At 41.4% G+C, this 26,486-nt stretch overlaps 1 protein-coding gene and 1 non-coding gene across 2 annotated transcripts in view; both read left to right on the top strand.

Moving 5' to 3' along the window:
• CNOT1 (CCR4-NOT transcription complex subunit 1) overlaps window positions 1-26,486 on the top strand; it is a 56,201-nt gene that overhangs the window by 1,351 nt on the left and 28,364 nt on the right. The window contains exons 2-17 of the mRNA XM_054078631.1: window positions 4,388-4,664; window positions 8,053-8,160; window positions 8,866-8,964; window positions 9,499-9,567; window positions 9,667-9,721; window positions 10,163-10,366; window positions 11,717-11,885; window positions 13,926-14,052; window positions 14,345-14,455; window positions 15,648-15,818; window positions 16,393-16,520; window positions 17,538-17,778; window positions 19,299-19,418; window positions 20,497-20,619; window positions 20,850-21,001; window positions 25,324-25,474. Coding sequence (XP_053934606.1) covers window positions 4,563-4,664; window positions 8,053-8,160; window positions 8,866-8,964; window positions 9,499-9,567; window positions 9,667-9,721; window positions 10,163-10,366; window positions 11,717-11,885; window positions 13,926-14,052; window positions 14,345-14,455; window positions 15,648-15,818; window positions 16,393-16,520; window positions 17,538-17,778; window positions 19,299-19,418; window positions 20,497-20,619; window positions 20,850-21,001; window positions 25,324-25,474 — 2,130 coding nt within the window. The 5' untranslated portion in view covers window positions 4,388-4,562. The remainder of the gene's footprint in view (window positions 1-4,387; window positions 4,665-8,052; window positions 8,161-8,865; window positions 8,965-9,498; window positions 9,568-9,666; window positions 9,722-10,162; window positions 10,367-11,716; window positions 11,886-13,925; window positions 14,053-14,344; window positions 14,456-15,647; window positions 15,819-16,392; window positions 16,521-17,537; window positions 17,779-19,298; window positions 19,419-20,496; window positions 20,620-20,849; window positions 21,002-25,323; window positions 25,475-26,486) is intronic.
• On the top strand, window positions 25,799-25,945 carry LOC128853548 (small nucleolar RNA SNORA50). Its single transcript, XR_008452155.1, has one exon. It is a non-coding gene; the product is annotated as a small nucleolar RNA SNORA50 (small nucleolar RNA).

Below are 26,486 nucleotides of genomic sequence, written 5' to 3'. Positions count from 1 at the left end.
CTCACCACCCTCACAGGAAAATATTTCTTCCTAAGATCTCACCTAAATCTACCCTCCTGTTTATCCTTCTAGGATACCTCTGCGATATTTAGTTGTTTTTAACTGATGCTGAGATGGCTACTGTCTGTGGCAGTAGTTACACCCATATGGAAGGGACTAGGACTGAAAGCTGTTGCTGTTTCTCACCTTGCCTTGTCAGTTGGGAGAAGTGGAGGAGAAATTGTGCAGATGTAACTCAGCAAGAGTGGACAGTGGCTTTTTGTGACTCTGTGATGGGTCATCGTGAAATTGCGTTGGGAATTCTTAGCCTTGTCAGTCATAGTTAAGGACATCTCTGGCTTAGCCAGACTTCCCTTTTGTTCTGTAATCATCCCTGCTGTCTGAACACTGCAGTTCTCCTTTGGCTTTTGAAATAGCATTTAAATGTTTGAAATAACTTTTTGGACAGAAAAACAGTACAAAGTCTTTGAGAATGGGTCCCAAAATTTCTTTAAATTCCCTCCAAAGGGAACTTTATCCTGCAGTGTTTGACGGAACGGAGAGTTTCTTGGGGTTTTTTGTAAACAAACCTAGTTTAAAAATGCCTGAAGTCATTACATGGTTGATGTGTGCCTGATAGATTGGAGGTGGGTTCCAAGTGTGAAACTTAAACTGGTCTTGATGAATGGGAACAAACATATGTGCTTAATTCAGCCACCGTCTGTAAAGTTGAGTTCTCATGTCGAATCAGCATTGTGGTTTCTGTTTGACTGGGATGGTGTGCAGTTTTCCAGTACATGGAATGTTCAGGTGGCTTTTCTATGTTTAGCGCCTAAATTTGAACTGGTTAAATAAATCAGTAGTTTATTTTACTGTTGATGTGATTTAAACTGTAAGGGTTTTTTCTCTCTGTAGGTTTCAAGATTATTGACATCCTGAAATCTAATTTACCTGTGATGTGATTCCAAACCCCATTCCCACCTTAGAGCGCTTCTCCTTTGGGCCTTCTGAGGGGTGTGCTGCCCTTCTGTGAGTTCTGTTTGTGTAGGGATTTGAGATGTGGGTGAGAGACCGTGTTCCAAAGAAACAGGTTCAGCCATGGCACTTTTAGTGTGACTTACAGGGTATTTTTTTTTTTACTTCAGGTTTGTCATGTTTAGCAGCAGGGCTTAGTTGGTTACTCTTGGTGATCTGCTGCAGGTTAGTAGAGTGTGTTTGTCAAACATGACTGCTGGTTGCACAGCACCCTCTCTGTTTTGATTTCTGTGTTCTTCCTAAAATTTTGTTTTATTTATGTTTTAATAACCCAGCAGAACTACTGAAATACATGCCAGATGTTTTGCTGGGGGCCTGTTGATCTCATTAGAAAGCGTTAGGGCTATATAATATTGCAGGTTTCAGGAAATATTTTCTACCTTTTGAACATCAGCAGTGTTGCGCAATATAAAATGTTACTCTTTTAAGAGCTCCTGGGACCTGTCTGATAACTTAATCCATTACTATTTCATAGGAGCTGTCATTAAAATAGCTAATTTTGTCAGAAAACTTAAGCTTTTTGGTAAACTCCTGGATGAGGCCTGAATTTCCTGAACCTGTGAAGATGGGAGGTGTGCCCCAGGGACTTAAGGCTTCCTGAATAGTTGAAGCTGATGTAGGGAGATTCATTCCTGCTAAGAATAAATGCATCTAAAAATAAAGTTTGCTTTGCATAGCATTCATAGCTTTCTTAATAAGGGGTGTAGAAATTGAATTCTTCCCCTGTACTGTGTGTCCAGAGAAGTACCTGTGCACTTTGCTTCTCGGGCAGGACTCACTGAGTTAGTCTGGTCCTTATGCTCTGCTGGAAACTCCAAAATGCTATTAGTGTTGTGCCTGTGAGAGCCGTCGGGTTTTTTCTGCGTATCAAGATGCATTCTGTGCAAAGCATGCATTGAGAACACGAATGAATATGAAGCTGCTTCCTTCAGCTGTTGTGTCCTTTCCTTGCGTTGTGTTGCCTGCTCAGGCTCTTGTTTGGCCTCCTTGGCAGCGTCAGTCCTATTTTGACTCCAGCTTGGGCTCTCCGGTGGCACTGCCAGGTTTTACCTTTAGACTGTGGCAAAGCTTGTGCTTCTGTGTAAAGTGTATTGAGATGGTAGTCCCTGCTGGGAGGACAGCGATGCTGTTGGGGTGGGATGGCTGGTAAGTGTTCTGTGTGGCAGCAGGGAGAATCGGATTCACTAGAGCACAGCTCAGGAATTCCGCTACTTATAAAAGTGTGATTTTGAGGTGGAGAAGATGCGGTTGCTGTGCTGTTTGTATCAATCTGTGGAACCATACCTAGAGAGATGTGGATTTTCCTCCTAGAGGCCTGAAAAGCACACTCCAAAACTTCTGTTACTCCTTAAAAATGACAGAGCTGGAGTTGGGCGTTCTGTCTGGAGTTCAAGCAGCTCCTGAGCTCTCAGGGCTGGCTGCTCAAGTCTGGAGCTTGGACAGGGTCTGGATGCCTTTGTGAGCTCCTGGCTCTGGTAGGTGCAAGTGCTGTGCCGTGGTCATCTGCCTGCCTGTTTTTTAACAGATGGCTTTCAGAAGCTTTGTACAGTCCAGCATGTTAAACCTTGCCAGTCGGATCATCTTGGAGAACAGGTACTTGCCAAGCCCAGGACACATTCTGGATTTTTCCAAAAGAGTAATAGAGTTACTTTAAAAAAAGTCGGGTACTGTGCTCCTGAGAAATACTGTTAACTTTTGCCTTTCCTCTTCCTACAGAGCTGTTTCACAGTTAGTGGGCTTTTAAACCTGTGTATAAAGGACATGAATTGTAGCTTGTCAGGTGTGCAGAAAAGTGGAAGTTGTCTATAAATTCTTCTTATTGCCATCTTAAACATACACTGAAATTCTTTCAGGGCGCAATTGCTTTGTAGTTGTAGAATGCTTTCAATATTACTGCTTGGAAATCTTTTTAGTGCAATATAAGTTTTTGTGTGTGTGTAGTTGATGATTTGACGTTTCTTACAAAGAGTTCACCCTCATTGGTATTTAATCTAATAAGTTTTACCAAAGAGCATAATGATCTTCAGTGCCGTAGGATTTGCTGCTTCCGTCTGTTTTGAACTGCAGGCAGATGACCAGTTCCAATTCAGAGTGAAATACTGAGTGGGGGTTTCTAGTTCTTCCCAGCACAGCGTTTTTGGCTCACCTCTGTTTGTTCCTGTTCCATCCCTGCAGCAGGACAGCTTGGATTTGCCCCAGGCAATGGGCATGCCAGGTGAACACATTGCCTACACCATCCGTTGCGGTGCTGAGACAGAAATTTTGTGTTGCTGGGTCTGGCCGTACAGCCAGGACAATAAGGCAATAGTTTTTATTCTGAAAAAGTGCACTGGCACACACCCCAGTGACCTTTGTGTTTTGATGGAGTGGGGCTCCACAGCAGGAACTCTCCTGCCTGGTTCCACCTTTGATAAATGACAGCGCTGCATGGCAGTGCACGGCCTCCTTTGAGCCTCCACACACTGCTGGCTGTGCAGGACTTGCTTTGGGATGCAGTTTTATCCCACTGGCAATCTGTAATTTAACAGATGAGGTGTCAAGTGCCAGGTTTTGTGTTGTCATAGAAATGTATTAAGCTGGCGAGACCCACTGTTGTAGCTCTCTGGAAAGCTGTTTGAGTACAGCCAAATGTTGGAGTGAGTTTATTGCAGTAATTTGTGTGTGCTGCTCATTCTTAATTGCTTGTTCTGGTGTGTAGGGTGCGGTGCAGCACTGCTTTCCTGGTAGCGAGGCAAAATATCGCAGAGATGGCTAAAAAACACATGGTTTTGGTATAAACTTGCGATGAATGCTTTAAAAGATTCTAACCTCTGATTGTTGCTTTGTGGTATCTCATTCATTATCCGTCTTGTTTTCTTATTTCTCACAGTCCTGAAAAGGCAGTCATTCTTCTGACTGAGCTGTTTGCTAGCTCTTTCAGACTGGCAAAGTGCAGGAATGAATAAAGGTGGTTGGGTAGTGTGAAAACTAAGCTTGTGTTGTGAGAACTTAATAGTACTTTTTCCTTGTGGATATAGTTATGTCAAGTGATTTATCTAAGTTAAGCTATTGAACGTATCTGTATTATCAATTCCTTTGTTAAATTTTTATTGTTTGCCAAGCTAGTTTGTAAGCAAAAATGCAAAAGAAAAAGCTCCAAGGCATAATGCTGAATTCTCCTAGGATTTAACTTTATACCCTGTAGTGTTCTGGTAGAAGTAGAAAATGCAGAGAAACCACTAAGTACTTTTGAGACTACTTTTAAGAAAAAAAACCTAAACAAATATTTTAAATTGACTGCTTCCATGACAAGATAACAGCGGTGCCTAGAATGTATCTGAGAAGTTGCTACAGAACTTGTAATGTAATAATCTAATGCAATATTGTCTTTCAGGTGCCATGTTTCAGAACGGAGGAAGACAACTGAGAAAGAAGAGCTGAAGAAAGTAACACATAACCAGATAACAGGCTAACTGAGGGAAAAAAATTAACCTGTCTCTGAGGTGACTAAAGGGGAATAATGGTGATTTTGCGCCGGGCTCGGCCGCCTGCTTCCGCCCCAACCAGCAATGAATCTTGACTCGCTCTCGCTGGCCTTGTCTCAAATCAGCTACCTGGTGGACAATTTAACCAAGAAAAACTACCGAGCCAGCCAGCAGGAAATACAGCATGTAAGTAAGCGAAGGATGCTCCAAAGTAAACTTGGGACAGAAAAACTAGGAGCGTCAAATGGAATTTCTCTTCCCATTTGAGTTGTACTCTGCAGAGCTCTCGTGTGTGTTACTGTTTACTGTTTTCTGCTGTGCTGAGAACCATGTCTTGTGTCTCTGGGAAATTCCTGTTGGTTTCATCTGTCAGGACATGCAGTGCAGTAGTTGACTATTAGGATTAACTGCTGCTCTCAGAGTGTGGTGTGCGAAGCTTTCCAAAGTCTGTCAGGTCACATCTTTCAAAATCTAGACATTCCATAGGACACTGTTGGTTGGGAGAGGGAAGAGGGAGAACATACACATGTTCTGTGCCATGTTGTTGCACTGAAAGCGTGGGGTATCTGGTTCCTTTCATCCAAATGTTGTCACTTACATCGGAGGGAAGTTTTATATCCTCATCTTGTTTGAAGTAGTTCTGTACTGAAGCCAAGTGGGCTTTCTTGGCCCTGGACTTACAGGGAAGGCAGGCAGAGTAATGGGAGATGGAAACCCAGATATCTAAGATCTGGGCAAGAATTCTGGTGTAAGTGGCCCTTTCAAAAATAGCTCTGACTAGCAGCATGGACCAAAAAGCATTATCTGCAGAGGAGTGCTTAGGAGGAAGTGAATGTTACTGAGCCAGTTTTAGAAACTGGTTTAGTTCGGTTCCCAGCAGACAGCTGGGTCAGTTAACTTTTTTTTTTCCTTGCCCTAGTGCAGTCCTGCAGTGATTTGAATCAGATTAGGAGGCCAGAGGGCTTAGGCAGACAGAGTTTCTGGTGGAGGCTGACTTCTTTAAAAGTGCATTCATTGCTTAACTTGCGATGAGAGGGGATGATTTCAGTGGTCTCATAAGCCATGAAATAGAATACATCTCTTGCAAGTTTTGTAAGACTTCCATGTTTTTGGAAGTTCAGGACTTGCAGGGCCTCATTCGAGATCCTGCTGTCTTCTTGATCACTGAGATTGAGATTCACCAGGTGATTTTTGCAGCCAGGTGTGGCTGAAGTGTCACTTGCAGGACTGTCATGAACGTTTATGTAACGGATAGTAAAGATTTCTTTGGTTTGAGGGAGGATATGACTGATCTACCATTCAGTTGGAATATTGATCTCTAAAACAGGGACTGATTGTTCCTTATCCTTCAGGATAGGCCTCTGGCCTATCTGGTTCACTGTGATGAGAGACTGGAAACGAGTCTTTGACTGATTTGTGCATGTTTGGCTATGAGACAGATCTCTGATTTCAAGACTAAATTCCTACTTTACTTTCGTGGCTGCTAGTACCCTTTTCCCATAGATAGTTGAAGAAATGACATGTGCATGCTTTACCTCTCTTTGTCCCACAGTACAGTATCTGGTGTAAATGCTTGGGATACCTCACTCAGTTTTACAAAGCTTGTATCTAATCATACACTGTATGCGGAAAGCCATGCTTGGAGCTCTTTGTTGCATCTGACCAAATGACTTGCATTTAAATAAGAGTCCTCACAACTATCAGAGTAGCAAAGCTTGAGGAGCTAATTTCTGCTTAGCTTCCAGTAACCTTTTAACATTGGTCATGCTTTAAAAAAACCCATACATTATAAAAAAAACCTTTTATGCATTTGTTGGCGAGACAGACTTTAAAGAATGGCTTCCTCCAGAATGAGTTTTTGTGTTCTCCTTTTCCTGACGTAGTATTAAGCAGAGCCTAGCTGGGGAGGAGGGAAATGCTTTGTGGACAGATTCATCTAGGAGAGCAAAACTTTCTGGATCTAGAAAAGTAGAGTTATTTATCTAAACCTGGGTTGGTCTAAACAAAATCCACCTTGTCTCTACATAATAAATCCAGTTATTGATGTTATTGCACTGAGTCCCTGAGTTGCAGACTGGTGGATGTTGGGAGGGATCTCTGGAGCTCATCACGTCCAGCCTCCTGCTCAAACAGATTCACCCAAAGCTGGTTGCCCAGGAATATGCCTGGACAGCTTTTGAGTATTTCTGTGGATGAAGACCCCACCACCTCTCTGGGCAGCTTGTGCCAAGGCTTGGCCACCCTCCTCGTTTAAGGAAAAAAAAAAAAAAATTATATTTGGGTACATTGGCTTGTAAGCATGTATGAAGGCTGCCAGTATGACTGTTTCTTTCATCTGTTTCTGTAGGAAAACTAGTTTTTCCCTGTTTTATGTGAATGTAGTTAGAGTTGAAAGATGCTGCACTGAACTTACAGCCTTCTTTTCTCCTCTTCCCCGTGTGTTAAATTTTTTATTTATTAACCTCATGAAGTTACTTTTATGCAAAGGAGCAATCTGATTCTGATGCAGGAGAGGTTGTGTCAGTGGCTCTAGTACATACAGTTTTCTCCTGCATCCCTCTGCTTTGGGGAATTCATCTTGGTCATGGCACCAAGTAGCTCCCTAGGAGTTTGATGCAGCTTCATGCTAGTCTTGATACCACATCTAGATCTGTGTGTTGAATTGAGATTACTTATTTCCTGGAGCCTGAGCTAACTAGTAGAACTTGCTGCCAATTCAGTTTTGCTGCCTTTTGCACCACTCTGAACATCTTCCTACCTAATCCTGGGAGGTGGCTGCCCTAGGTGGTAGGTGTTGCAGATTAGCAGACATGCGTCACCCACTTCTGACAGAGGTATAGAATTCAGTTGAATGAGCTCTAATGACAGGGTAAAGACTTGCTAAAAAGTCTCAGCTGCAGATGTTCAGCATGTGGGTTTTGATTTTAAAGCTTGCTAATGAGCAAGTTTGAGATGAACTTTTTTCTTTAGATGGCAGGAAACACTTCCTGTCTAGTATTCCCTTTATGTCTTAAAAGACTCTGGTGCAATGGCAGCCAAGTGAGTCATGACCAAGAGACAAGGTAGAAGCTGCTTGCAAAATCAGTGAAGATGCTCTGTGATGGCTTGTCTCTGGGATAAATTCCTGCTACAAAGGCGGAAGCTGTCCTACGGCTGTGCTCTTGCGGATTAGGCGCTGTAGCTGTGGGAAGAAGTGGGGAAAAAGTGAGACTATAGCACTGTGTGGATTCTGAGCTGCTTTGGTGATAGAGAAGCTTGAAATAATCCTTTAGGTGACTGGAAAAATCTCTTTTTACTCAGCTTTTTAAGAATACTACCCTTGAAATGCATGGTGTCTGTGTCAGTGACTTGTGACTAGATTCTTTATTTATCTCTTGGGTTATACTTTTTAGTTGCAAATAGGGCTAATGACTTGGGGGTTTTTACTGATTAAAAAGCAACTTTCTTGGCAGGTTTGTTAAAACTGTAGATGACTTGCGCAGTAGAAATACTGCTGTATCCCTAATACTGCACCCACATCTTGCTCTGTAATGACTGTTTGATACGAAGCTGGTTTTGGGACTTTTTTTTCCAGATTGTGAACAGGCACGGTCCCGAGGCAGACAGGCATTTACTACGCTGTCTATTCTCGCACGTGGATTTCAGTGGCGATGGTAAAAGCAGTGGCAAAGATTTCCATCAGGTAAAGTTCACGCTGAGGCAAACTGAGGTTTTGTGTGTTGCAAAACTGCAATAGGATTTAGTCCTCTTTAAGCACAAAGGCAGGTTTGAGGTAGTACCTTCAAGCAAACTTCTTTACTGTTCTATGGCCTTTTAGTTGCAAGCATCCTTTGCCAGTCCTCAAGTCAGGAGATAACAAGTTGTTGATATCTGACTCTTACAACTCCTAGCTCTGGAAAAACAGATAACTTCAGTACGATTGCTCTTCCTGCCACATGCAGTGCTCCATTTTGAGACCCTTTTTTTGTTTTTTAAAGCTTTATCCAAATCCATATACTGGCACTTCTGGTGCTCACTGTGTCTTTTCTCAGGAAAATTTTCGTCTCTAAGTAAGGCATCCTTTGCCACAGACTTTTTAGCTCATAAACAGGAATCAAATATCCTTACATTGACTGTTGCAATGTGTGAGGATACTTACAGAAAATGAAGCGTTGCACACGATGGAGGATGTTGGTCACTTTCTCAGTCTTAAAGGAAAAACAAAACTAAACCTGAAGAAAACTTGAATGAAATGAAGCTAGTTAATGTTAATGAAAATTTGGGCACTTAAAAGACTGAAGCATCTTATCTTCCTTTAGTTTTACTGTGCACAGTGAACAGTAGAAGTTTTGGTTTACTGTCTCATTACAAAATGTCATGACCATTCAAGTTACCTTGTTTTTTTCAGACTCAGTTTCTGATCCAGGAGTGTGCATTGCTGATTACAAAACCAAACTTTATCTCTACGTTGTCCTACGCCATTGACAATCCGTTGCACTATCAGAAGGTTTGTATGTTCCTCAGAGGGGATCCTGTGTCAGAACTTGCAGTGAATCGGTCAACTGGCTTATCTTAGTGTTTTTCCTGGGATTTGTTATGGCTAAGATTGATTGTACTAAAGTCTTCAAAAACTGAGCTTGCCCAGCAGTAGTTTTTTGTTGTTGTTAAACTGAGCGAGTTATTCAATCGCTTCGAATAATTGCAGACTAATTTTAAAGCTTAGTCTAATGTTAGTACTTAATGGCTTGTTTGTGGCAGCCAGAAGCAAATTAACTCCTCACTGCTCCTGTTTCTTTCAATATGAAAGCCATGGTGGGGGTTTAATAGGGAAAGAGGTATGCAGAAGAAACTTTTAGTCTAGATGCATCCAAAAGTAGTTCCGAAGATGCTTTGCTTAGCTATATAAGCTTTGTCTTAACCTACAGCAGAATAGTTACTAATATTCCAGATCTACAAGTGGACTATAGATAGATAGCCTGCGATGTTACAGTTGAGACTAATCATATAACAGCTTCCGTTTAACTCTTCTTACCTGTTTCAGAGTCTAAAGCCTTCACCCCACTTATTTGCCCAATTGAGTAAAGTCCTCAAATTAAGTAAAGTTCAAGAGGTAGGTGAACATATATTTCAAATATATTTTAATGTTTTTTGACTAAGCCTGTTGGAAAGGATCAGGTTCCCTCACTGTATTATTTGTTCTTATTTCTAGGTGATTTTTGGTCTCGCTTTACTGAACTCTTCCAGCTCAGATCTACGAGGCTTTGGTAAGTGAGGCTTCCGGAGTACTGCAGCAGGGACACCTTTTTTGGTTTATAAGCAATGGGCTTTCTAGGTGGAATTGATGTGCACCAGAGTGACCTGACTAATGCACGACCTTGCAGTCAATAGCCCTGTTGAAGTCTTAACACCATTTTGGGAGGGGCAATAGATAGCAAATCATCTTGGCTTAAGTGATGTTGAAGGTCCCTTCCATTAATGAGTTGCTAGATAATGAATTATCTGCTGTGTTATCTTACCTTCTGGTTGCTCATTAATATTTGAGTGCTGAGGTGTGAATTATGAGAATTCTATTTAAATCTGAACTGTTGTGACTTGTAGTAAACAAACTTAAGTATTAAGAGAATGGTACATAGCTAAAAAGACTCCATATTAAAAAGAAAGATCAGGTTTGACTCTAGCCTCTTTTTTGTTTTTGTTTTCAAAAGCTGCCCAGTTTATCAAACAGAAACTCCCGGATCTTTTACGATCTTACATTGACGCGGACGTCAGTGGAAATCAAGAAGGTGGCTTCCAAGATATTTCAATAGAGGTCCTGCACCTTCTCCTTTCCCATCTCCTTTTTGGGCAGAAGGGAGCCTTTGGGGTAGGACAGGAACAGATTGACGCTTTCCTCAAAACATTACGTAGAGGTAAGTGTGGCATTTGTGCAGACTTTGGGTTTTTGTACCTTGCTGTCAGTGCAAACTCAACTGATGGGGAGGATGGTGAGGTAAAACTCGGTAAACTTTCCCAACTGTAACAGAGGTATACCTCTGCTCTGGTATCTGGCCGTAAAGTCCTGTTCTTCAGTGAGCAGTAATGTGGTCTCATGTTTGTTTTGAAATGTATGTTGTGATAACCAAGCGATAACCAGGAGGTATTCAAGTCTGTTTGCTTGTGTGGGATGGCATTTGTGGATTTAACTAAAGCAACTCAGTGCTCTGTAGTTAAACTTGAACTGCTTACAGCGTAAGGAATGTACATTACCATTTTGAATAGGTGGATTTTAAGCACTGGGTTGTTTAAAATGGGTATAGATCTATGAGGGGACACCAGCACAGTGTGGGAACTGGCTTTGAATAAAACTCTGGTTCATTTCCCAGAAGCTACCATGGTCCTCGTGTCATGGCAGGGGATGTTATCAATGTCGTAGTTTTTTTTTTTTCCTTTCCAAAACAACATTGTTTTCTGCAAACCCATCAGAATGAGGAGGATTTGAACTCAAAGCCAACTGAATTTGACTCGCTTTACTCCTTGGGTCTGTACAGACCTAGAGGAAGACGTTTAAGTGCCACTTCTTAGTTCCTACTTGCTTTAATAAAGATTAGTGTGTTGGCTTATGTAATGACCCTCCCTTTGCTTAGGGAAATAGAGAACTCCTGTCTGAATAGCCTCAAAGTTTATGGAGACATTATGCATCATGTTAAAGGTACTGCTGCTTCTGGAAGGCCTACCCATGAATTGTCCTTGCTGCTTTCCACTGAGAGCAAAACTTACACCCACACATCTGATCCTCTCACTATTGTCACTCTGAAACTTTGCATCCCTGGACAGAAGAAATGAGTATTCTGTCTTTCCACACTGAAGTGCCTGGTCTAGATTTGCTAAACTTGGGCTCATTGGCAGCCCCTTTGTTTCCTAATACTTCCTGGTTTCGTGGAAGAGCTTTTGCTCTACTGTTGTATTGTTTCGGGCTCTGTGCTCTTTTTGGATGACTGCTGTTAGTGACAGTCTAGTTATAAACTTACAACCAGCGCAGTTGCTGGCCCTTTGGGCAGCTGCAGTGAACCTACACTATGGTACGTCCTTGTTCTCTAGCAGTATCCAAGTGCCAGTAGGGAACTTGGAGGTGAGATGGAGGAATGCTGCATGAGTGCCCTCTCGACTTCTGAAGCAGCAGGGAAACTCTAGCACAGTGCTCACGCTATGGTGAATAGTCACTTGCATGTAATTGGTGTTCTGGTTTTTTAATGCTTTTTTTTTGTTACCCTTGCCTTTAGATTTTCCCCAGGAGCGCTGTCCTGTGGTGCTTGCACCACTTCTATACCCTGAAAAACGGGACATTCTAATGGACAGGATCCTGCCTGATTCTGGAGGCATAGCGAAAACAATGATGGAGAGTTCTCTGGCAGATTTCATGCAAGAAGTTGGCTATGGCTTTTGTACAAGGTTTGTTGGAAAATGTAATTTTCAAGCATTTTGGGTGGTGATGGTTTTCTTTCTTGTTTCTTAGGGCAAAAGGCAAAGAACCTCTCAAATATGTAATGAGGTTCTTCTTACTCTAGTACTACGAGATAATTTGATTCCTATTTTATATTTTGCTTTCTTCTAATGTGTATAGCATGTTTGTTGAAATTGTGGAAGTGTTAGGTAAAGGGATTCAAATTCCTTCTGAAGGTTTTATAAGAATTTGACGTTACATATTTTTTTAAGTAAATATAAAGTGGCTAGATGGGCATAAATTCCAACTAAATCCTGCTAGATATTTGGAAGAACTTTGCTTTTGTGACAGACTCCCATTAGCTCACTGCCCACATGAAAGAGATGACAGAAGAACTGAAGGTGGTAGTCGCGCTTCAAGAGTTGACCAGCAGCAGCTCTCTGTGTTGGCTCTGATCAGCATAATTTAGATTATTTGAAGCTGTACAAGCTAATTGTGATGGGGAATTGCTGTAGTATCTTGACAGCTGCAACAGTCTTTGCCCCTGTAGACTTATTTTTGTAAAAACACAGCTGTCTTAATCTCGCCCTGGATCTGTGTGTATATTTGTAGACATATATTACCCACATCTCCAATACTGTTCCGTGTTCTTGCTCTCTACCCCTAGTCTGGAATGTTAGATGGGAGGCTGTGAATGTGGCTTGGTGGAGCCATGTGGAAGGGGGATGTCATCCGTAGAGCTGGGTGGGTTCGCAGGAGTGGTCTGAGCAGGACTAAAAGTCCTTGCTTTATAGCACCTGGCACAAACACTGCATCCTGTGAGCTATTCGTATTCATTTACATACGTGTGAATTGGAACGGTTACTAGAAAAGTAGAAGGAGGAGCTGGGCATAAGTCAGAAGCTATCTGTTTAAGAGTTAATTTTAATTTGTTAAAGGTTTGTTTCCTAGTGTGTATCTGCTACCTGCGCAAATCCAAATCCGGCTCGGTTTGGGATGCAGTATTTAAGGATTTAGGGTAGTGCTCTACTATTGCTAATGATAATGGGAGCCTGCAAGCGTGTGGCTGTTTCGAAGGGGGCGTTGGTCTTAGCCCTCACTATAAACCTAACAGTTTTTCTAAAGGAAGATTCACTTGAGAAGAATAAGCTAAGAGAGGTGGATGATTCTGCATTTTAAAAGAAAGACTGTCGATTGCTTTGGGGAGGTGATCGAATCTCAAAGACACGTATGTTTCTGTTTTAACAGTGAAGTAAGGAAACACAGTGTAAATGTGTTGGAAGATATTGAAAAGTGATTCCTTTGTTAACATGTGCCTGTTAATAAAACTTTTTTTTTGATCTATAGTGATGCTATATGAATCTTGTTGACCTAACTATGAAGTGTTCACAAAGTGAAAGAAAAAATGCAAGAAAGGCCTTGAGTCCTAAAATTGGAACTTAAGCATGTGCTCATTGTTTGCTCTTTTGGCTCCCTGAAGGTTTTTGCTAGTGACCTCTGACCAGAAACGCCACGGCTTACATCAGGCTAAAGGCATACCTGCACAGCTTACCTTTTGAACAGCGCGTGTCACTTCGAAATGTGCCTTCTCAGAGCCTTTGTTTCACTTTTAGCTAACAGAAAACTTCAGCCTTTGAAGCACTGTATCACAGGTCAATACATGGAAACGCTTTTATCAGAAAACAGTGTTAAAGCTGCCCTGTGCTTCTACTTTGACAGAGCGTAGCCTGTGAAACATCTCTCACTGTCACCTAAGTAGACCTAGCTTTGAACTGAATACATGGCATGTATGTTTCATGGAAATAATTGCACAGGCTTCTTACTGAATTTGTCTTCTTGCTTGTCCTGGAGTTCTGTTGTGTTGGATCATTTGACTAACATAACTGGAGTGGAATGAATGGTCATATTTTACAGTTTGCGGTTAGCTCCTCCCAGCAGTCTGTGTGCTGTCCCAGTTGTGTTGACAGATCTTGTTTTGGTTTGTCTTGTGTTATGCCACAGTGAAACCTGCTTTCGTATTAAGATCTCTCTGTTTTGTTGCATCTTAGTGTTGAAGAATGTCGCAACATAATCGTGCAGTTTGGTGTACGGGAAGTCACAGCGGCCCAGGTTGCCAGGGTGTTGGGGATGATGGCTCGGACTCATTCGGGATTGACGGATGGTATTCCATTACAAGTGAGTGGCCTGCTGGGGTGGGAGTTAGATATTTAAATCAGCAGAAAAAGAGGAGTTAAAATGCTAGCCTATAGTAGTTTCAGAATTGCATTTGTTATTCAGCACTTCTGACTGTTCTGCCATGAATGCCTGTAATACATTCTTGAATGAAAGAGTCTCAGAAGTACACAACTGGTGTTGGTACTGGTCTGAATTTCTGCTTTCCTTTGCAGTGCAGGGAGTTCTGTAGCCAGTTGTTTTTAAGACCACTTTATTTTTAACTGGCATTTGATTGAGTGTATTTAACTTGCAGTCTATTTCGGCTCCTGGCAGTGGGATTTGGAGTGATGGGAAAGATAAAAGTGATGGAACACAAGCTCATACCTGGAATGTGGAGGTCTTAATCGATGTTCTTAAGGAGCTGGTAAGTTCTGTGAGCATCTTGGTCTTTTCTGCAGAGTAGCTGGAGGAAAGGCAGGTCTCTGTGTGATTATAAAGCTTTTTAAGCTCCTAGCAGCCTCAGTGGCTTTGAATCTCATTAATGTAATTGCACTCTTGTATTTAAATGATTGGTGCTTTTTTGCCTCCTGAACAAGAATATTTTGAGGAATTGCAGGGCATAAAATCTGCCTGAATGGCTGACTTGATTATTCCACACTGCTCTTATGTACTCCAGCACGTGTTCCCTGGGGGGTTTTATGTTTGAAGAACTTATTTCTGACAGTGGAAAGTTCTGTGCATCAGACACCTTGTTATGAAAAGCTTCTCGCTGTGGGCATTAATGATGAAAACAAACCAAAAAATTTTTGCAGCTTCTCATTTCAAAACTTTAAATGCTTCTTGTGTATGCTGACACTTCAGAAATAGGAACATTTTCCCACCACTTCATAAGCAGCAAATTTTGTAACTAACACAGTGGAACATGAGTACCATTTCCTTTGCTTACTGTGTATTGGGTGACTTTTTTTTTATTTCCCTGTGTTCCTTCTTATTTTTTCAGGAGTCACTATTTTGTTTTTCTAAACCTTGGAACATAAAACTATCTTTGTCTTTTGTGCTCACTTGTCTCTGAAAAGAATGACCTGTATTCCACAATGGCCTTTAGTTCCCTATCAGGTCCCTATAGAGCATCCTCCAAGCATCCTTATGTTTTCACTCTGAAAATCTCATGGATGCTTTGCAAGTGCTTGCACCCTACATTCATAAAAAGGAAAAGCAGATTTTCTTTGCCAGAGGGTCAGACCCTTTTGTCTCTTGTTGGAGGGCATTTGGAGTTCCAGAAAAGAAATGGGTATGCTAAGCAAAAAGCTGTGTTGCGGTTTGTTTGAGGTTTATTTTGAAGACTTGTTAATGAAATGTTAGGAAGAATAGACAGCTGCTGCCTGTAGTGCTCGGGCAAGTGTGCTCTCACAGGGAGTTTCAAATGTGAACTTGCATCAAGTTCTAACAGCTGTCCAAATCCTGTTCTTTTTTGAAAAGAACACAAAGTCTGTTTTCAACTAAAAGTTGGGTGGGTGTTAAGCTGGACGAAATACCAATGAAGAAGAGTTCTTGCATGATGATACTGAAGATTGTAGTGCTCAAGGCTGACGACTCTCTCGTTCTTCTGGTTGCAGAATCCTAGTCTGGACTTCAAAGTAGTAACCTATGAATTGGACCATCCAGGATTTCAGATTCGTGACAGCAAGGGCCTGCATATTGTAGTGTTTGGCATCCAGAGAGGTCTGGGCATGGAAGTTTTTCCAGTTAATGCCATATACAGACCTTGGAAGCATGCAGAGGGCCAGGTAGGTTTACCAATGTTTCGACTGTATCTGTACAAAACTTTTGAAATTCCTCAGTTTCTTAATGGCAACTGTGGATACTGTGGCTTCTTAGACAACCCATGCTTGATAGCTTGGCCAGTGAGTTTCTAGGCCTCAGGTACATAACTGAAGTGCAGTCTGTTGACTGAACAGTGTCTGCATTGTTTGGGAGGAGATGGTCACTTGCTATACATGTGTGACACCACCTTTGGTTTCAGCAGAGTTCTGATGTATAACGTAGCTGAGTGTAGAACTCTTAACTGCATGGCTGTGGGCTGTGCTCTGAGGTTTTTACTTGATTACGTGAAAAGGCTTGTGCTTTGTCTGCAAAGCAGAGCTTTGTGCCAACAGGTACCCTTAGCACACCTGTTTCCATCACTTCCAGAAATCCTGGGGGAAGCATGTATTTACATGCATGTCTTACACAAAACACAAGTAAATCTTGGCTCATTTCTGCTGCTTTGATTTGTATCATTCTCAGGAATGTCTGAGTTGGTAAAGCGGAAAGGACTTGAAACTCTAAATTATCTAAGCTATTTTTTGATGTCTTTTCCAGCTCTCCTTCATTCAACATTCCCTCATAAATCCTGACATCTTCTGTTTTGCTGACTACCCTTGTCATACTGTTGCCACCGACATCCTGAAAGCACCACCAGAGGATGACAATCGAGAAATTGCCACATGGTAAACCTGCTCTCAGCTGCTTTTCATACCTAGAGTTAGAGTAAGATTACTTGTGTGGTCTGTCATTGTGCAATCAGATTTAATTTACATGTGTGAGGATCCTAGCAGATCAGTCATTAATATTTGTTTCATGTTTTACTGGTGAAAGTTCCCATATTATCAGAACTTCTGATGTCCTTGCATTATAACTGAAAATGTACTGCCAGTTCTCACTTTTTTTTTTTAAATGGAATCTTCTGGCTGTCTAGAGAATTCCTGCTAATGCATTTTGGCAGAGACTATGAGTTGAGAGGATAGAGGAGATATGAATTTAAAACTGGCTTTCCCAAGATGACATTAGAGAAACTTGCTCTGCTTGTATGAGAGAAGTTCAGCAATTTATATAGTAAATTGATAAAGCTGTTGCTGGTACTGCAGAAAGCTGACTGGTTTGAATTTCTGAACTGACTTTTGGACCCCTTCTTTTTTCGATACAGCTATGTAGCTGATTTCAGTGAAGATATTTGCCTCTATTTCCATTGTAGGGCCCAAAATCGGGAATTAGAGGATGGGGAATTATGACGGAAGTGGGAGAAGGTGGCAGTGGTTTCTTGTCTGTAAAGCAGACAAAATAAGTAGGATATCTTCACTGTGTTTCACTGTGGGGAGCTCTGTGGTGCAGCAAAACAGCGTATTCTGTTTCTGGAAGTGTGTTTCAAGTTAAGTTTGTCCAAGTGACCCATCTGAAGCTGAGGGGTTTTTTTTCAACATCAGTTTTTCAAGTCTCCCTCTTCTCAAATGGAATAAAAACTTAAATTTGTTAATTTAAAAAGAAAAGTGGTATTTTTATCATTTTAAGAATGTTCTCGTAGGTATAATTGATGTGATAAGAGGTGCAATGATAGGTTATTTGCGATGAGCTTTATTTTATATTGTCTTAGAGTCATTGCTACAAAATACTTGAATCCAGGATCGTGTAAGCTAACTACTGTGTAACTATTGTGGCGGCCTTGCCTATTTGTTTTCTCTTTTTGTTAGGAAGAGCCTGGATTTGATTGAATCTCTGTTACGACTTGCGGAAGTGGGACAGTATGAGCAAGTTAAGCAGCTCTTCAGTTTTCCTATCAAGCATTGCCCAGATATGTTGGTATTGGCCTTACTGCAGATCAACACATCCTGGCATACCTTGCGCCATGAACTTATCTCCACACTCATGCCGATTTTCCTTGGCAACCATCCCAACTCTGCCATCATTTTGCACTATGCATGGCATGGACAGGTAAGTATTTTCCTTGGAGTGTGCCTGTAGTTTGTTCATGTAACTGAAAGCTTGCTATCTGAGTGAACAGTTAGAACAACAATACTTGCATTAGTTTATGACCCAGGTAATTTAAAACTCAAGAGTTAAATTATCAGTGGTTTATGCAAAGTAGGACAAGTTGTTTCCTCCTTGTCTTGAGGCAGAATTTTGACTTGATTTTCTTTGGGGAAATATATTCAGAAGAAAAATTATATTCACTGAGAAAATATTTCTGGAAAAGTAGAGAGACCGAGATTAAGTCTGGGTGTTTTTTTTAACCTCTCAGTGTACCCAAAATTTGAATTTTTTTTTTCTTTAAAAAACAAAACAAAATAACACCAAAAACCCTACTGCAACAACACCCTTGTCAACTCACAGTCTCACACATTTAAAGTGTAGACACTTGAAGCAATGAGAAGTGAGGGGGTTTAAACCAAAATAATCTCTATTGTACTTGCTAAAAAATAGGAGGCTATTCTTGATATAAATAAACTACTTCTAAGAGTCTGGGGTGTTTTCTGCGAACTTAGGACTGGCTACTGACCTCCTTCAAGGAGAGCTTCCATGTAGAGATGAGGTAACTGTGTATGCACATCTCGTCCTTTTAGTGGGCAAACAAGTAGGCTTTTATGGATTTTCCTTTTGGTGTGGCCTTCACCACTGTGTCTGCTGGTAGTTAAGCAAACAGGAGTCAGAAGGAATTTAAGGCAGAGGAAACCTCTGGCGTGGAAGGGAATCTGCGTCAGGAAACCTCTTGCTCTGTTTAAGTAAAGTGGAGCTGATGATAGCTTGACCTCTGAAGTCTGGGTCCGCATTGAGTACGAAATGACAGCTGTTTGCTGGCTGAACCCCTGTGAGTGGTTTATATTTTTCCTGACAGAAGTATTTAAATTGAAGAATGAGGGGATGGGGTGGAGATCATGTGGCTTCCTGCATAAGACCTTGAAATGGCAGAACATGCAGTTTTTCTGCAGGGTAGGCTTCAGAGCAAAATGATGCCATGTGAAATGGTGCCCTCCGCAACTTGATGTTTTACTTCCCTGAGTGAAGGAACCTTGGTCAAAACCGTTATTGCCATTGAAATCTTAGTTGTGTTGTAGTTTGATTGCTACTGTGTGAGCAAAGAGATAGATACTGGGTTTGGTTTTTTTTTCATTCAGAGGTGACATTATGATCCTTACTTCAGGGCGGCATGTCAGGCATAATGTTTTGTAAATGATTTGCATACTCCAAAAGCAGTTACTCTGCAGTTGAGAGGAATCAGATCTATACAGCGGTAGGAGAGAGATGGGTGTGTACATACTTATTTGTAGTCATTCTGTATCCCTTAGTTGTAGCTCCAAAGTAGTTTTCTTGCCAGTCAGAAATTTACTTTCTCTTTAGCTTCAGAACTTCCATTGGCATGTTAAGCTTTAGAGGTAAAATATCCTACTTAATGTTCACATAGCTGATCCCTTCCCTGGAGGCATCAAGTACAGTCTTAATGTAATTCTCCTCAGGGTCAGTCTCCTTCGATTCGTCAGCTTATCATGCATGCAATGGCAGAATGGTACATGAGAGGGGAGCAGTATGACCAGGCAAAACTGTCACGAATTCTGGATGTGGCGCAAGACTTGAAGGTGGGTTTTGCAAAACACTGCTTGCTGTTATTTTTCTGTCTGCTATCTTACTCGGACTTGCTCATTTTTTAACAAAAACCACACCACACCTTAGCTTAGGTGTGACTAATTATGTAAGCAGTACTTTGTTTAAGCATGTCTGAATTCAATTGATGCTGCTGTACTCATCTTTAAAAATACATAATAATTAAAACCAAACAAAACCCCACCCCAAACCAGCCTATGTTCACGTTACTCAAGTGCTCTTCAGCTGAGTTGTGGTATGCCTTCTGACTTGTCTAGTAGTGTACTTAAGATCTATTACTTGATGTTTGCAGTAGAGCTGGTTGTCATGGCGTAGCTGATAAATAACTTGAAGCAGTATAATAGAACTGCTTGCTATGTGAATGTACTGTAAGTCGAGGAAGAGTTTCAACTGTTTTAACCTTCAGTACCATTGAAATAGGAATGTAGAAAATATCCTTCAGATGTTTGTGGAAATGGGGTACTGCTAAGCTTAATAGAATGGGGATTTCTTCAGAATACTACTACTTTTCAATTGTTTACACATTCACAAAAGAGACTGGAAGCTGTAACTGACTTCTTGGAGGCCTTTGTTAATTCCTAAAGTCAGCTGCAAAATAATTGGGTGTCTAAAAGTGCAAGAGCTCTAACCTCTGCCTTGGGTCAGTTTTGTTGCAGCAGTTACTGTGAACACTTAGAGCAGATGTGTTCAATGTGACTCTGAAGCGGTTGAGGTCTGTTTGCACGAAGACACGAGGTTCTGCTGATGAATTTTGTTGCAGTATCAGCTTGGTATCTTAGCCACTTGCTGGTAGATTTTCATACAGAGGAATTTAAAACTAAGCACAAGGTTGCTTCGAAGAAGGTAGAGTTATGCTTTCTAAGAAGAGCATGTCTCATGAGCGAGCTATAAGTAGGTGAAGCTGGTAGTGCCAACCCTTTTGTTGACAAAGAAAGCAGAGCAGCATGTGATAGCAAGACTCCTTTACTAGAAAAGCATGTGGGGGTTAGAAAGAGAAGAAAGGAGGGGTATCCTTTTGTCTTCACTAGTAGTTTTCTGATTTTTTTTCTTTAGGCCTTGTCAATGCTGCTAAATGGTACTCCATTTGCCTTTGTTATTGACCTTGCTGCACTTGCCTCTCGACGGGAATACCTCAAACTTGACAAATGGCTCACAGATAAAATTCGGGAGCATGGGGTAAAGCAGGATTTTTCTTTTTATTTCTGCACTTTGTCAGTGACTCACTTAGGTCACTCTAACAATTTTATGAGTAGCTTTAAAGTTGTGAAAAGTGTCCGTTGCTTGATAGTTCAATGTTTTCACTGAACTATAACAGCTTAGTGCAATTCTTTCTAAGGTGCAATTGCCAAGTTTGAAATAGCGGCTTGGGTGTGATTTGAGAGATTAAGATAACACTTTTTCCCCAGGAGCCCTTCATCCAGGCCTGTATGACTTTCTTAAAGAGAAGATGTCCATCTATCCTGGGTGGCCTTGCTCCTGAAAAAGATCAACCCAAAAGTGCTCAGCTTCCTCCAGAAACCTTGGCGACTATGTTGGCGTGTCTTCAAGCTTGTGCTGGGTAAGGATGGTATGGCTTATGCTGAATGTGTTTCTGGGGGTTGGCTGGTTGGTCAGATCCTGGCTTATTTATGGTTAGGTACAGGGCTGTGATTTGGATGAAAAGGAGTACAGGCAGTAACTACAGAATGGGGCAGCATCTTGGAAAACAGTGACTGTATAAAGGATTTTGCAGCTGGGTTAAGCGAATGTCTTTGTGTTTGGTTATTACCCAGCCGAAAGGGCTAATACAGTCCTTTCATGTAGGAGAGAAGTGGTGGCGGTGATGTAATTGAGACTGAAACTAGGCATGTGTAACTTCTGTTGTCTTTACCTGACAGTCTCAGAGTAGTCAAAGAATGGGAACATTCAAGCTTGCTTGCAGATCTCATTGTTAAGGTAAAGTCCAGAAAAAGTGTGGGTCCTGGAGAGCTCTGTTTATCTGGTAGAGGGAAGAGTGGACTTCAGGAAGACTAATGGAAACTGAAATTGGACAAATCTATTTTAAAATATGGTGTTAACGTTTAGTAAAAATGACTGAATGTTGTAAAACCTGTGGTGTCACTTCTTGATGCTGTCAGATCAAGGTGGTATTTAGCTGCAGCAGTACTTCTGTTAATTAGGGTAGCATAGTGTGATACATGAGCCAGAGACTGAAAGCTGGAGATGGTGCTGGTTTTACTGTTAAATTTTAACACCAGAAGAGGCTGGCACATCCAAGTGCATGCTACCTGATCTAAGGCTTGTATTTTGTCACTTGACTGAGCCGACGTTGTCTTGACAGATAAAAGAAACATCTTTAACGATATCCAGTGTGATTCCCGGCTCTCATGTAGACACCAGGAAATAATTATCAACATAGAATTGTCACAATGGGTGTTTGAACTGAAAGGGTACCTCGGAGGTAGTTGTAAGAAGAAAGGTTTCTCCTGGGACCTGCGCAGTTAAACTTCAAAATACTATTGAAATACTGTCTGAAATATGCTCTGGCACACCTCTTAGACTAAAAAGATCGCTGTTATTTTTCAGCTCAGGTGCATCTTCTGAGACTGTAGTTCACATGTTAATTTACAGTAATTATTTTGTATGCCACTGTCTATGCAGATTTTAGAGGTTTAATGGTTAACTATAGACTTGATTTGCATCCAATGTCACTGTGTTCTGAATCTTAATGTGTTACCAAGTTGTGTTTATTCAAGTAATTCCAAAAGCTACTAGTCCTCTACTGGCACAATTCTCACAGCTTTTGGTTTCTTTTTATAGCTACTTGTATTCCCTTTTATGCAAGAATGTGACCTACTTGCAGTCATTTTTCATTCGTTATTCTCTTTGAGCTTTCAAAAGAATATGCTTAGATCTCTTTCATGAAGCAGTTGCTTTGATTTAGCTCAGGTTTCAGTCACAAATGGAAGCAGGCGTTGTGAAGACTAGAAGATTAAAATCACAGTAAATATTAAATACATCTGGGAGGGTAGTTCCACTTCACTGGCTCAAATCTGCCATCTCCTAAATCTGTTGATTTAGGAGCTCGCTTTCTAATTAGGCTGTAGTTATTTCATCTCCCATTTTGTGTCTGGGGAGAAGCTTTTCTTAGCCACCGGGACCCTGCATGTTTTGAGACTCTTTATTTCTGTGCAGCTTGTTTATCACCAATGAGCACTGCAGTTGTGGCACCATGTAGATGTGAGGTTTCAAAAAGAAATAAGGGTTCCTTTTATTACTCAGTATATTTAAAATGAAATCAGGGTGGCTGCAGGCATCATAGGCTGATGAAGGATGTGGTTTGGTAACAAGCTGAGAAGTCCGCCCCTCTGGGAGCTGCAGCCAGTTGAGAGGGGGCAACAGCACCCCTCCAGGCAGATGTGTCCAGCACAGGCTGTGTGTGTGTCCGCATGGGGAACGGTTGTTCTTTCTCAATCCCTGCTTCAAGAAAGAAAGAGGCTTCTGGCCACCTGTGCCCAGGGGAATGAAAACTCCTTCCCTTGCTTTGTAAAAATGGGCTAAAAAAAAAAAAAAAAAAAGAAAAAAAAATATAAGAGATGTGAACTGGTTATTCCAGCCAGCTGGAGCTTCCCTTAAGCTGACAATTTTGTTCCTCCAAAAGTAGCTGACTGTAGTCTCTGTCTCTCCTCCTTACTTGTGTTTGAAAGTTCTCCTGCTGCAGTTTTTTTTTTCCCATGTTCTCTACCGGGAACGGCTTCAATTAGGTTTGGTGCCTGAATATATGTAGAACTTAAAAATACAAATATTTTAAGATCTAGTTATCAAATCATGCTGACCTGCTTGATGCCTCTTGCCTCAAATGTGGGGTTCTTTGTTGTGAAAACCTGTACTTTTGTATTTTCTGAAAATATTATGATGTTTACGCCTCAGTACAGCAGTGTGCCTTTTGACACAATGAAAAAGCTAACCTTTGGTCTATGTAGATGGCAGGACATGACGTTAGTGGTTCGCTTCGAAGCATGAATGGCCTAACTGGTCACTGTAAAGTACCAAACTGTGAGCCTGTTCTAGCCCTTGCTGTGGGCTGCCACATGAGCTGTCTCCAGCAGACTGGGATTTGTTCTACTAAAATATGTTATACCATGTAAGCATAATGACTGCAAATTTAACTGCTAGAAAAGAACAGTGAGGGCAGAGATTAAATGTGGTGACCACGTGTGAATTAAGCTCTTCCGTCCTCAGTCCTGTTCCCTGGCCAGCTGCAGTGCTCTGTCATCTTGGAATGGCTCCTGTGTCAGGAAAAAAAAATGAAAAATGTGCTGCCTGTTAATGGGTCACACATACTTTGAAATGTTGAGATTTCCAAGACACTGGATTGGGGTATAGGCAGATTCACACTGCAGATAGTGAGTGTGCTGTGTGCCGTGCTTGGAGCTTTGTCTTCAGGTGTGATTCTCAAAACAGAAATCCTTTTTGGTGTTTTTTGAAGGTAGATTTCCAATTGCTTTTTGATATGATCTCCCCAGGCCCCTTGCTTTTAGAGTCTTAGACACTAGACCGTGGTAAGAGAATATGCAAGTATGTAAAGGAGTCGGCTTGTGAAACAGCTGATAAAATGTTTGTTGCCCTGTATGTAAACCTGCTCATCCGTAGTATCTCCCCACATTCCTCTGTCTGGGGCGAGATTTTTGCAACACAACATAGTGGGGTCAGTGGCTTCCAAGAACAACTGGAAGCCCTTGACTCTGTGTAGCCTGTAATGGGATACTCGCCAAAGCTGAAGACTGGTTTGTGCTTTGATTTGCTACCTTTATTGTCAGAATGGTTCCTCTTCCTTTCCTGCCTCATCCCAACAGCTGTGTGGTAAAAGCTTGTAAAAGTTGAGTTAAAACAAGATGTCTCCAAATAAGGTTAGCAAAGCTGTGTTAGTATGGTTGCACCATTACAGGAAAGAGTCTGCTACTTTAGCTGTTTTCCCAAAAAATGTATCACTGGATTTCAGAAAAGCTGTAAATAATTGGCTGTATTTTCCAAAAGGGAAATGTTAGTGTTGTGTTAGTGTGTTTGTGGTTAGGTACGTCAGCAGCAGAGCTGGCGTTCCTTCCAGCCTGGGAAGGTAGCAGTCACACATGGGATACTTTGGAAGAAGGTACTGATTACTGTCAGTAAGGCATGAAAACACTGAACAAGTTCGAGTTTTCTGTGAGTTTTTGTTTGTAATATCCTTGAATGGTTAATTTTACTCTCTTTGTTTTGGTTAAATCTTAATGCACGTAGCATGTCTTTCAGTTTATAGACGGATTAATTTTACTGAGTCAGACAGCGGTATTTAGCCTTCATCCTTTTTTTGTTTTTGTGTAGCCTGAGCTCTAGTCATGTTCTGTCTGCTCTTATGGAGAGACCTTTTGTGTAATGAGATTCAGAAAGGGAAGTCTGGGGACAGGAAGGAACTTTGAGTCACGGATTTGAATGAGGGATCATAGAATCAGTTATTGGGTATTTCAGAGGCTAAGCTGTACATAACCCATAATATGACAACAGCAGGCAAAGATTGTTATAGTCTCCTTGTCCAAGGGCTGTTGGAGTCGTGTAGGTAGATACCCCAGCTTTGTGTAAGTCACTGTGGAGCAGTATTTGAATTCTGGAAGATGAAGGAATATACTATTGGAGATGAAACATTAGAACTACAGCTTATAATTTTCTATATTTGTAGATAGTTACTTCTCTTGGGCCAAGCTTTTAATGCAAGTTTTGCAAATAACAAAATGTAGCTTCTGCTGAATTTGGTTTGCAGCTTCTTCTTGTCAAATGAGTCCCCAATTTCTGTAGGAAAAACCGGTAAGTTAGGGGCTGTAGTTTCGTGAATGTTACATGGCTCACAGTTCTATTTCTCTGTTCTAGGAGTGTTTCTCAGGAGCTGTCAGAAACGATTCTCACCATGGTAGCCAACTGCAGTAATGTCATGAACAAGGCTAGACAGCCACCACCTGGAGTCATGCCCAAAGGACGCCCACCCAGTGCTAGCAGCTTGGATGCCATCTCTCCTGTTCAGGTAGACATGTAACGGGCTGCGTTTTTAGCAAGTGGTGTTGATTTAGCGTTAGCCCTGCTGCACTGCTTGAGCTCTTTCAGCAGAACTGAGTGAAACATCGTCTGCCTCCCTTAGTTTTTGTGTTTGTGTGTCTAGATAATTTCTAACTACAGAATAACACCTGAGGGTTGTAGTTCAGTACTGTCTCACTTCACAGATGTCTGTAAGAAGTAACTGAGGTGTAACAGAATGGGAGTACTGAAGAGGGATGGAAATTTGAGTTATTTAAAGTAACAGGGGGGAGGGGTGTTTAAGTGCTAAAATTTGCTAAGACTTTTGAGAATGAAACACTGCCTTTGAACCTGATGAGTCTTGTTTGTAGCTTCATGGGCCAAGTAACAGCGCTCATGCACTGCTAGAGCATAAGCACTTGTTTTAACTGGGGCTCTTCAGCTCTCAACTGAATTGCCTTTTTAAAGATAAGGTTACTCCCTGCCACTTATTATCCCTTCCTCCTCTGTGAGCAACACGTTACAGAGAGGTTTTGCTTCTAGCAATTGCAATCAGTGACAGATTTTAAAATGGTGAAAACTTTCACATGAAATAGTGGCAGTTCAGTGTGTATGAATTCTGAAGCATCAGTAGATTATGGAAACTAAATACAGAGAGCAGTTGCTGTGTGAATTACTGTATTGAACTTGCTCATCAAATATACCAAATGTCTTGCAACCTGCTGTGGATAAGTGATGTGAACAAGTAGAGCAGCTGTTAATCTGAAGCCATGCTATCTTTTTGGAAGGTAACAGTTTTTTGCTCTTCCTAGTCAGGAGCTCTTAATTTATTGCTTTGTTAGCTGGTATTGTACCTTCTGTCCTACTCATCACTCAGGTCTTTATTCTTTCTTGGTGAAGAATGCATTCAGGTATTTAGCTGTGAAGAGTGGGCTTAATGGGACCCTTCAGACAGTCAAAACCACTCTGTAAGCTTGATATGAAGTAGCCTTTATAAGTCTTGGGGTGAGGTCAACTCTAGT

Source organism: Cuculus canorus, chromosome 13 (genome assembly GCF_017976375.1).
Source record: "Cuculus canorus isolate bCucCan1 chromosome 13, bCucCan1.pri, whole genome shotgun sequence".
Taxonomy (NCBI): domain Eukaryota; kingdom Metazoa; phylum Chordata; class Aves; order Cuculiformes; family Cuculidae; genus Cuculus; species Cuculus canorus.
This window is presented reverse-complemented; position numbering and strand designations above follow the sequence as displayed.